Source organism: Cucurbita pepo, chromosome LG15, assembly GCF_002806865.2.
Source record: "Cucurbita pepo subsp. pepo cultivar mu-cu-16 chromosome LG15, ASM280686v2, whole genome shotgun sequence".
Lineage (NCBI taxonomy): Eukaryota > Viridiplantae > Streptophyta > Magnoliopsida > Cucurbitales > Cucurbitaceae > Cucurbita > Cucurbita pepo.
In genome coordinates, this window is record NC_036652.1 from 3,257,691 (window position 1) to 3,269,063 (window position 11,373).

At 36.1% G+C, this 11,373-nt stretch overlaps 2 protein-coding genes across 2 annotated transcripts; one reads left to right on the plus strand and one right to left on the minus strand.

Annotated features, from left to right (window-relative positions):
* Positions 1-2,230: 2,230 nt before the first annotated feature.
* Positions 2,231-4,990, plus strand: LOC111811246 (uncharacterized sugar kinase slr0537-like). Its single transcript, XM_023698008.1, has 5 exons — positions 2,231-2,647; positions 3,510-3,772; positions 3,863-3,980; positions 4,066-4,274; positions 4,419-4,990. Exons 1-5 carry the CDS (start codon positions 2,294-2,296, stop codon positions 4,843-4,845), a joined length of 1,371 nt encoding a protein of 456 aa, XP_023553776.1. The 5' UTR covers positions 2,231-2,293; the 3' UTR covers positions 4,846-4,990.
* Positions 4,991-9,406: 4,416 nt separating this feature from the next.
* Positions 9,407-10,327, minus strand: LOC111776369 (protein EXORDIUM-like 2). The gene has a single exon (XM_023655802.1). It carries the CDS (start codon positions 10,325-10,327, stop codon positions 9,407-9,409), a length of 921 nt encoding a protein of 306 aa, XP_023511570.1.
* Positions 10,328-11,373: the final 1,046 nt, after the last annotated feature.

An 11,373-nucleotide genomic window follows, 5' to 3' on the forward strand; every position in this document is an offset into this window, starting at 1 on the left:
AACGGAGAAGGCTGCATCGTCATCATCGGCGAATCGTCGGAATCAGGGAGGCGAAAATTAAGGTTTCGCTTTCTGGTGGGTAAGGAAGACGCGGGTTAGAATCGGGTCGGGTGCCTCTAAAACTAACCCACAAACGAATGCGGGCCATGTGCGTTTTGGCCCAACACAGATGTGCACCTGCAGCTCCGCTCTCGGCTCCGCAGCGTGTACGGCAGCTCGACTTGGCGTGTACAGCGGCTCGACTTCGTCAATTCTCGCGGCTCGGCTTATCGGCTCGGTATCTCTATAATATATCATTCCTAGGTTTTTGGCCCTTCTGGAGCAATTTCCGCCCTTATTTTTTACCATTTGAGGTCAGTATGGTTCCTAACCGTCAAAGACAGATTGTGTTGGGGTTTATTTTGATAAATAGCATGAGGTTTAACTAGGGTATGTTATGAAAGGTTCCTAAATTTTTATGTGATTCTTATAGGACGTAGTGTCATTGGGAATTAGCTTTGTGAATAACTTCGGCCAAGGCCATCGAGGCAAGTGACCTTACTAGTGGAGTTAGCTTATTACGTGTTGTACGATGGTGCGTGCCCAGTGGCCCTTGCATGCACCATATTTATGTGATATGACTATATGATGTATAGATTGTGTTGACTGTCGACTATTTATGTTATGTGATGTATGAATTAGGTTGATTGTTGACTCTTATGTTAGGAAACACTTAAGGAATTTGAACGTATTTTCATGTTATGTGATATGTCATGTAATGTAAGAAATATATATGTAATGTTAGTAATGCTTATGTAATGTCATGTTAGGTATGTTAAGGGACCTCATGCATATATGTATGTCACTTGCATCGGGATACTTCCCCTTTATGTTATGAAAGAATGAAATACGATATTTATGTTCGTCATGATATTATGCGGACCTTTTCTGTTCTGTGGTGTCCGGCGACGTATAATACGTTGTGCCCGACCAAACCAGGCCCAGGGAGTTCCTATACGAGCCCTGGTGGATCCATGTGCGCGTACATGGGCCGTGTGTGAAAAAGTACCACACATCCACCCCTACCTAAAATAGAAAGGCACCCAAGGTCATGTAAAGTTTATGGAAAGTTAGGTCTCCCTCATATGTTGCATATGTTTGCATTTTCTAACCCCAACAGTGGGGTGACTAACTGAGTATTCCATTAAATAATCAAGCCACGTGCTACCTACATTTTTTAAGTAAAGGAAAGACGTCAATGTACGGTTGATGATGGAGGTGAGGATACCATGGGAGTGGATGAGGGACATTTGTAGTAGTTTCCGTTTATTTGACTGTTTTAAGTTAAAAACATTGGACATTATTTTTATAGTGGGGTCCGAGTAAGAGATAGGTCCCAGGAGCATGATTGCATATGTTTGCATTTGCATGGCCCTTGTAGTGGGGTTTTGCTGATTAATGTTCAAAACACTCAGCCGTGTGCCACATCTTTTTTCAAGCAAAGGAAGGCGCACATGTACGGAGGACGATGATATCGCGAGCAGAGACTGCAACACGTGCATAGGGTAGACTCCTATTTAAATTCTTAGTCTTAGGTTAGAATAGGTTGTTTTGCATCGTTTTAAATTATTTTATATTTGTTCTTATCTCCCTTAAATTTCAATACTTCGTATTTAAGTACGTAAGACCATGATTGTGTTTTCTGGAGAAGATGATATTTTAAATGTGTTCGACATTTATACTATAGACGAGGTTTTCTTTTAAGAGTTATATATCCACACAAGAGATAAACATAAGACGTTAGTAGCAACCCTGAGCACGTAAACCGAAAAGAAAGAGAAAAAAAAAACGTGGGAAGATGTTCGAAAACATTATATTCCGAAACTTCGAGAACAAAAACGATACGAATATGGAAGAGCTCCACCAATAACACCCTCCCATTTGGCTTCACATCTATCAATCTTGGAATCAACAAACGAGTGGCAGAAAAAACTAGAAAAATTAAAGAAATGGGTCTCATTCACAGCAACAAACTCATTTCCACGACAGTCTTAAAAAAAATCCCATCTCTCTCTGTCTCTGTCTCTCTCATCATCCAATCCAACGGTCATGAAAAATCAGAGAAAATCGAATAATCCCCAGCCGAGCTGATGGAATCTGGCATGGTCCACGTTGTGTCAGGTGGCTAATCCGGCACGCATGGGCTTAGATCGGGAATTTGTTATATAATTAGTCTTCCAATGGAGCGATGGTGGCCATGCGGCTGAGTTCTGCCATTTTTGGCTTCAAATTCATTGGCTAACCGATCCCCACTATGTCTCTCTGTTTCCCCTTTCCTTCTCTGTTGCTCTCTTCCCCTAATTTGCCTCTTATTCCTTCATTTACTTTACCCTCTTCTTCTTCATATTCTTCCTCTTCCTCTTCCTCTTTCACTCATCGATGCAGGGGTCGAGGGTTCGATTCTTTCAACGCTATGTATTCTTGTCGTGTTTTTAGCGGCTATGGGGCGGGGGAGTTCTCGAGTGGGAGCGAGGAAGAAGAGGATGACGAGGAAGGGAATGGTTCCGATGATGAATTTGTGATGGGAATTGAAGAGCCTCATGATATTAATGCCTCTTCTTCTAGGTTGCCCGATCGTTGGGACGTCTTGGGGCTCGGACAAGCTATGGTAATTTTTTGTTTTTGTCTCTTACCGTATGTTAGGAATCACGGATTTCCACAATAGTATAATATTGTTCACTTTGAGCGTAAGTTCCCGTGGTTTTGCTTTGGTCTCTTATGAATGGAGACGTATTCTTGGACTCCCTCTCAACAATCCTCAACAATCCTTCCATCGAATAAAGTACACCATAGAGCTTCTTTTGAGGTCTACGGAGCCCTTGAACAGTCTCCTTTTAATCGAGGCTCGACCCCTTTCTTTAGAACCCTCAAACAATCCTCCCCTCGAACAAAGTATACCATAGAGTCTCTCCCGAGGCCTACGGAACCCTCGAACAGTCTCCTCTTAATCGAGGCTCGACTCCTTTCTCTAGAGCCCTTAAACAGAGTACACCATAGAGACTCCCCTGAGGCCTATGGAGCCCTCGAACAGTCTCCCTTTAATCGAGACTTAACTTCTTTCTTTAGAGCCCTTGAACAAAGTACACCTTAGAGCCTCCCCTAAGGCCTACAGAGCCCTCGAACAGTCTCCCCTTAATCGAGGTTCGACTTCTTTCTTTAGAGCCCTCAAACAAAAACAAAGTATATCATAGAGCCTCCCCTAAGGCATACGGAGCCCTCAAATAGTCTCCCCTTAATCGAGCCTCGACTCCTTCTCTAGAGCCCTCAAACAAAGTACACCTTTGTTCGACATTTTTGACTAAAAGCTCACAACTTCTTTGGTCCACAATCTGGTAATTACTACCGATTCTCCTATAGTTGCTCCATAAGTTAGTAACTTATTCTATTAAGTCTGTTAACAATTACTCTATGAGTCAATGACTTATTCTACTAAGTCAAGTTTATAAGCTCACTCTACGTTGTTTATACAGGTAGATTTTTCGGGAATGGTAGACGATGAATTTCTGAAGAAATTGGGATTAGAGAAGGGTTCAAGGAAGGTTGTAAATCATGAGGAAAGAGGGAGAGTATTGCGGGCCATGGACGGTCGTAGCTATAAGGCGGCTGCAGGGGGATCCCTTTCCAACAGCCTTGTGGCATTGGCAAGGCTGGGTATTAGACCCATGAAGGGCCCTACATTCAATGTTGCTATGACTGGTAGTGTAGGGAGTGATCCATTGGGCAGCTTCTACAGGTCTGCCTGCTGTTCTTCCCTATATAGATATCAGTTCATCTTATAGTGGCTATCAAACTCAATGTGTTCATCCTTCAATTTGTTTCATAGGACCAAACTAAGACGTGCAAATGTCAATTTTCTTTCTCCTCCTGTTAAGGATGGGACGACTGGAACAGTTATTGTTCTTACTACTCCTGATGCTCAGCGAACAATGCTTGCATATCAGGTAAGCATCGATTTGAACATGCTCGGAACGTCTATCGAATGTTGAACTTTTTGGAGTTGTTCTTGATGTGTTGATATTATATCAGGGTACGTCTTCTACTGTGAATTATAATCCAACATTAGCTAGTGTAATTAGCAAGACAAATGTATTCGTAGTTGAAGGGTATTTATTTGAATTTCCCGATACAATCAAAACGATTCAAAAAGCGTGTGAAGAAGCACATCGGTGTGGAGCTCTAGTTGCGGTCACTGCTTCAGATGTCTCTTGCATTATAAAGCATTTCGACGATTTTTGGTAATTTTCTAACTTCAAACTCGGTTTACAGTTTCATGTCTGATTAAGAATCACGACTCTCCATAATAGTATGATACTGTCCATTTTGAGCTGGGACTACTCCCTCCCAACAATGTTCTTACCTAAATATAATGCGTTTTCCAGGGAAATCGTGGGGAACTATGCAGATATAGTTTTTGCAAACCACGAAGAAGCAGGAGCTTTATGTCATTTCGACTCAAAGGAAAGCTCGATATCAGCAGTAAGGTATCTAAGTCATTTCGTTCCGCTCGTCTCAGTCACAGATGGGAACAGAGGTTCATACATAGGTGTTAAAGGAGAAGCGGTGTATATACCACCTTGTCCGTGCGTACCTCTCGACACTTGTGGTGCGGGAGATGCGTATGCGTCTGGTATTTTGTACGGTATCTTGCACGGAGTGTCGGATTTGAAAGAGATGGGAACGTTTGCAGCCAAGATCGCGGCTAGGGTCGTCGAGCAACAAGGAACTCGTCTAAGGGTTCAAGATGCCATGGAGCTTGCAGATGCATTTTCTAGCTTTCAGACTGATATTGGCTCATCACATGTGTAGCCATCTTGATCCTCTCTCAAGCCATCTTCCCTTTCAATAAAGTTCTCTTATCATAATTATATCTAAATAAAGATAGAGATGGGTAAAGATGTGCTTGTAGCTGTAACATTTCACTTGTTAATAAATGTTTATATTGTTTTTTTTTTCTTTTATTATTTAATATTAATGATATGAACCAAAAGACATCAATCATACAATATACTTCAACGAAAATGTGAAGAAAATGTTGTTAAAATTATCAAAAAATGTTTCAATTCATGTCACATCGAAAAATAATGAAGTTTGATTGTTATAAATTTTGGGTAGGTTATAATTTAGAGTTATTGTATTTTAAGACTTTTTATTTACTTTAGCTTACATCGCTATGAAGAAGTATCTGTGCTTTCTTTAGTCAATGGCTAAGTTTATTTGCAATTCTATGTAGTTTAGGTTGCATGTAGAATCATTCCAGCTCGACATGATCAATCTTGCTTGTGGAGTGATTCGAATCTCAAGCAAGTGTTTTTGTCTTGAGATATTTTATCAACAAGAATCATTCAAGCTAGACGTGATCGATCTTGCTTGTGGAGTGATTCGAATCTCAAACAATGTTATTGTCGAGATATTCGATCAATAAGAAGGTAATCTGAATCTTTTTACTCTTGTAGTGATTCTTATGTTATCAATTAATTTAATTAAAAATTAAAATCATTTAAATAAATAATAAAAAAGTCATTGGTATTTATTTTATTTCAACATTTTTTTAAATTAAAAAAAAATCTTATAATTATAAATTAAATTATTATATTATATTTTAATTGATACAATCACATGATTTTTTTTTAATTTTAAAAATAAAAAAAAGAATATCTTGATTAGTATAAGCTGGATGGGGATATCAAATTAACTGACATATTTGCCAGCGTGGCAATGTGGCCACGTCAAAATGTTGAGCATGGATGAGGCCTCATTGCCAGGGTGGATCCAGACCTGAAAACATTAAATAAATATTTTTATAAAATTGAATAAATTATCTAGAAATACTAATTTTGACTCGGGGCGACGATAGAGAATTTTGATGCGTAAATAGAGGTTCACACAGTGAGGACAGAGAAGCTTTCTTTGTTCTCATCTCCGTCAACTACGACGACAGAGACTTTTGACGTGTAAATAGAGGTTCACACGGCGAGGACAGAGAAGCTTTCTCTATTCCCATTTCCGTCAACTATTACATTTACTGTCTCTTGTCTTTGTTAAATTCTTCATTTATTTTTGCGGAGATTAAGGGTATTCCTTGAAAATTTACGAGAATCAGATTCCCGTTAGTAATTCTTCGAGAATTGAGATATTCCTTGAAATTTTGCAAGAATCCGATTCCCATTAGTAATTTTTTCTGGTTTATTATTCTTTTAAAAAATTGTTATTTTAAATTTTTTTAATTTTTATTAAAAAAATTAATAAATTAATATATTTCATAACCTTTTATCATGGTGATTTTTTAAAGTTTAAATTTTAATATTACGATATAGTATTTAGTTTAAATATTACAATTAGACAACCGTTATAATAAAATTTTGACTATAAAGAGTATACATTACTCGGTCGGGACGAGCCTTGAAGACTATTTGGTCCTCCTATAATATATTATGAAATAATTTTGCACATTAACAAAATAACACGACTTATAAAATTAAATACAAAAATTTGAATTTGATTGTCAAATTCAAATTTTTAGTTTTTAATTTTGAAATTCAATTTTTAATGTATAAGGTTTACGAAAACAACATTTTTTATGGTATAGATTAAATTTAATATTTGTGAATTATATTAGGAGAAACTCACGCCTCGTTCTTAGAGTTCAAAATTTAGATTTGGCTGTTGATGGACATGACATTCTCATCTAATATGGTCACGCTACTAATTTGAGTGAAGAGGCAGCAACTCCCTTAGCCCAGTCCACGGGGAAGCCTCTTCTTTCTGGTCTACATCAACTGCATTGAGTGCTCCAGAGTGGATGGCAAAGCGACGACTCCGAGTGGATTCCCGGCCACTTTCGGCACTAGTGAAATGGGGTGAATCACCCAGATCTTGAATCAACTAGTAGATCATCAAATCAACACAGAGACCCAATGCATTCTCTAGATGAGTCGGGAGCTGGGGCATCCCATGCACGACCCATACCAATCCAACGCTTCTATTTTTTTTTTTTTTTTTTTTTTTTTTTTTTTTTTTTNATATATTAATTAGAATATATTCCTCTGCCAAGATTCGAGAACAGCTATGTAAGATTGCAAAGTTTTATTTTATTTTATTTTATTAATATATTAAAAAAAACTTATTTAAATACTTTATTCTTATTCCTCATATTTAGAACATGGCATCGATAATATAATATAATAATGAATTGTGAGATTAATAAGATTTTTTTTATTTTTTTATTTAAGTTTAGAGTATAATTTAATGCAATTTAATGTTTACATAAACTTTTAATAAAAATATGAATTTTTTTCTTTCATATAAATTTAATAATTCTATAGCAGACATTGCTGAATAATATTCGGTAGCAGACATAGCCACCATGATACTTATTATTATTATTATTATTTGAAAAATTATATTTAAAATATGTTATAATTCAAATTTTTTTAATACTTTATCTTCATCCATTTTTATTATATAATAATAATAATAATAATAATAATAATAATAATAATAATAATAATAATAATAATAATAATAATAATAATGTATGATAAACTATAGATATTATAAGATAATAATTATCCAAAACTTTTTACATACAATATGTTCATAAATTAATTGGAAATATATATAATTTTGTGGTTTATAAATATATTAAAAAATACAGATCTAATTTTAAAGAAATATTAGAGGTTTATAGTTAAGTTGGGTTGTTCGATTTTTTTTTTTTAATAAAAAAAATTATTTAAGAAAAATTCTATTTATCTACTGTACATGTTATATTAACAACTAAAATCTCATAATGTACGACTCCTAATTAATATAAACGTAAATATTCTTAACCTTTTTAAAATTAGGGTAGAGTTCGGTAGGGTTGAGTGGGATTATACCTCTATTTTTAGGTTGGTCGGGTTGACCCAACAACAAATGTCAATGGACAAACAAAATTAAATTTTCTGTCTTCTAAAATTTCAAACAATTCAAATTAGAAAAAGAAAAAAAAACTATAATTTGAGTTGGATAATCTAGATAAGTCGAGTTATCGGAAAAAAAAACTTATGAACATGGGCCAAATAGTTAGAAGGCCCAATCGAATGAACATAGGTCAAATAGTTGGCTGGCTGGTAGTATATTTGTAACGACCCTAAATGTTCATTTATCTAGAGCCGCTACTGTCATAATCTATACTCATATGCGGAATTAAACATTTAAAACTTTATCATAAAACATACACTTTATCTTAGAACATTGTGATGGACTTACATGTTTGATAACATCTTTAAAACGACACAACGAAATATTAAATTAAATAAATAAGCGTTAAAATAAATGTAACTACCATATGCATGTGTCACGGTCTCCTAGTTGCGATGTCACCGTCAGCCATATAGGGGAGTCTTGCCTTTACATGAAAAAATAGAGTAGCACATAGAGGGGAGTCTGTCTTTACATGAGAAAATAGAGTAGACATGATTTGAGTATTTTAAGAAATAATTAGTAAGCGACCTCCTATCGGGATTAATGCAAAGACATAAAATTTCATGAATTAGACCTATCATAACATTTTATTTTCCTACTACGACTATCCTAAACGAGCAATTTGGATGTGTACTTAATTTTCCTACACATGGTTCACACGTGCAAGTATGGCCATCAGTTGGTTCACGCTCCTCCTGGCCCCTTTCTACTCGAGTGAACATTCTCTGGTAGTTGTTGATGTCGGACATCCATTAGGAATAGCGACCATCACGACAACATTATGATGAATATAATGATTGTTTCCCTGCCTCGTAGTGTATGCATCCGTACTATTGTGAAGGAGAAGGGGTATCCCCGATGCATGAGCATACAATAATGCATGAGGTCCCAACATTTTTCCATTCTCATTATCATATAATACAACCCCGCTAGCGTCTTCCATTCTCATGCTAGTTTGTCGTTTTGCATTTCAATCATACCATATCATTCATATTACACACATAAGTCATATCATAACATTTTCATGCTTCCAAACATAACAATTCTCATCATGCACATATCATATCATATCATATATCATAACAATCACATAATATATGAGTAGTGATAAGATTAGGATGTTAGAGTTCAAACCAAGTTAAGATTAGGGTGTTAGAGTTCGGCCAATTTTACATTAACCTAGGTCAACACATTTTTTAGTAAACCGAGCACACCCATGATTGTGAGTAGTGATAAGATTAGATCTAGATCTTAGTGCTCCTAGACATTGGATTAGCGGGAAGAGAAGAACTCAGAAATGCGGAGTTTTTATTTCAAATTTTGGATGTTCCAATGCAAATTAAACAAAGAATATATGTATATATATGTATAAAAGAATGCACAAAAATAAAACACAAGACATTCACATGACAGTCCAGCAAGACTGAGTCTTAGGATTCCAAAGAGCCGGAAGAAGAAACTTCTTCCCCTTAAACCCAATAGCATTATAAGCCCCACCAGTCCGGATATCCACAAAGAGCTTCCCAGTATGCCTAGGCGTAGCCCCAGTGCCAAACATGCCGGGACAAGCCGTAGTGGCCTCAATTACAGTGCCCTTATGCCCAAGCAGAAAAAGCCCAGTCCGAAAGGGATTGGACACCACAGAGGCCAACCCAGATGCCAATGAAATAACCATGGCATCAGCCCCAACGTCCCCACTCGGTGGCTTCAGCACAGGCCCAGGAGGCCCATAGTCGGCTTTATGAAACGGCCAAGCGCAGGCCCCAGGACACTCCGTCTCTGGGTTGCCAAGGATCACATAAGGCTTCCCATCGATATCCCCATGTTCAGAGCAGCGCCCAATGCAAAGCCCTTCCACTGTCACATCCCGGGCTGCCACGATCACGGGCACAGCGTGTGGAAACCCAACCAATGCCTTCTCCACTAGGATTTTAATGAAATCACGTGTCATTACTTTGCCATGTGCGTAATTTGGGTCCACGTATTGCTGGACCACTCTGACGTCAATGTCTTTGTCGTTCTGTGTGTAGCTGCTGACCATGTGCCACCATGATGAGACTGATGGCTCAGCCCCGCCAGGCGCCTTTTGGTTTAGTGACTTTAGAAAGGCTCGTAAGGCGTTTTTTTGGATGCGACCGAATTGGCCGTAGAACACTATGGAGAGGTCCAGGTTGCCATGTAGCATTTCGCCGCCGTGGTCCACCAAGACGCTGACTTGCTCGGACTCGGCTGTAGCGTTTGGGATGGCTAGGAGGAGGAGGAGGAGAAGGGACAGGGCTAGTAAGCCATGTGGTGCACCTGAAATTCGCCCCCAAAGCACCATTTCTTCTTTTTATTTATTTTTTTTATTTTTTTTTATTTTTTGTTGTGATAATTTCTTTTTTTATATGCGAACGGGTGCGTTGTAATCGAAGAGTTAGTGGCTTTCAAGTTATTTAGCCTTCTATTTTGGGATCTTGGTTTTACCATTTCTATTTTATTTATTTATTTATTTATTTATTTTTACATTTCTATTATTAGACTCTATTATTAAATATTAGTTATTCGTTAGTTCAGTTGTGTTCTAATCAGATATTTTTCATAGATTAAATTGTTATGTAAATAATAATCCAACTTAAATAGGGAGTTCAACAATGGGACCCACCCTCTCATTGGCCTGAAAGTAACTTGTTTATGATTAGATTATAAACAAATTGTTTATTAGAGGATCAGGTAGCATTTATGATTACATCATAAGCAAATTGTTTATTAGAAAATCAATGGTACTTAAAATGAAAGATCTAATTATAGGGATAAAACATACTTTTGACCCAACCATAATTATAAACAACTCGTGAAGGATCGACTTGCTTGTAATGATTGTAATGATTGTAATGATTATATCAATGGACATAACTGGTCCAAAAGTGTATAAGAGTGCAACTCTAGGTCTATATAGAGTGACCTATAGTTAAACAATGAAAATTGATTAATTAATTAATTTGAAATCATTGGAGTTTATAATCTGTATATACATAAGATTCTAGCTTATAGTAATCTAAAAAGTTCAATTTATTTGAAAGAAAATTTGAAGAAAAGAAAATTTGAAGGATACACATTTGATATTAAATATATTAGATATATTAAATATAAAGGAGAAAATAAATTTAATTTAAAATGTTAAATTAATATTTAATATTTAGATATATTAAATAAATAGAGAAAAAATATTTAATTTGAAGGTTGAAATTAATAGATAATAGGTTAGATAGATTAAATATAAACGAAAAAAAATTCAATTAATATTTAATATATTAGATATATTAAAAATATATATATTTAATTGTATCTAGTATAATTAAATATTAATTCCATTAATGTATTTAATAA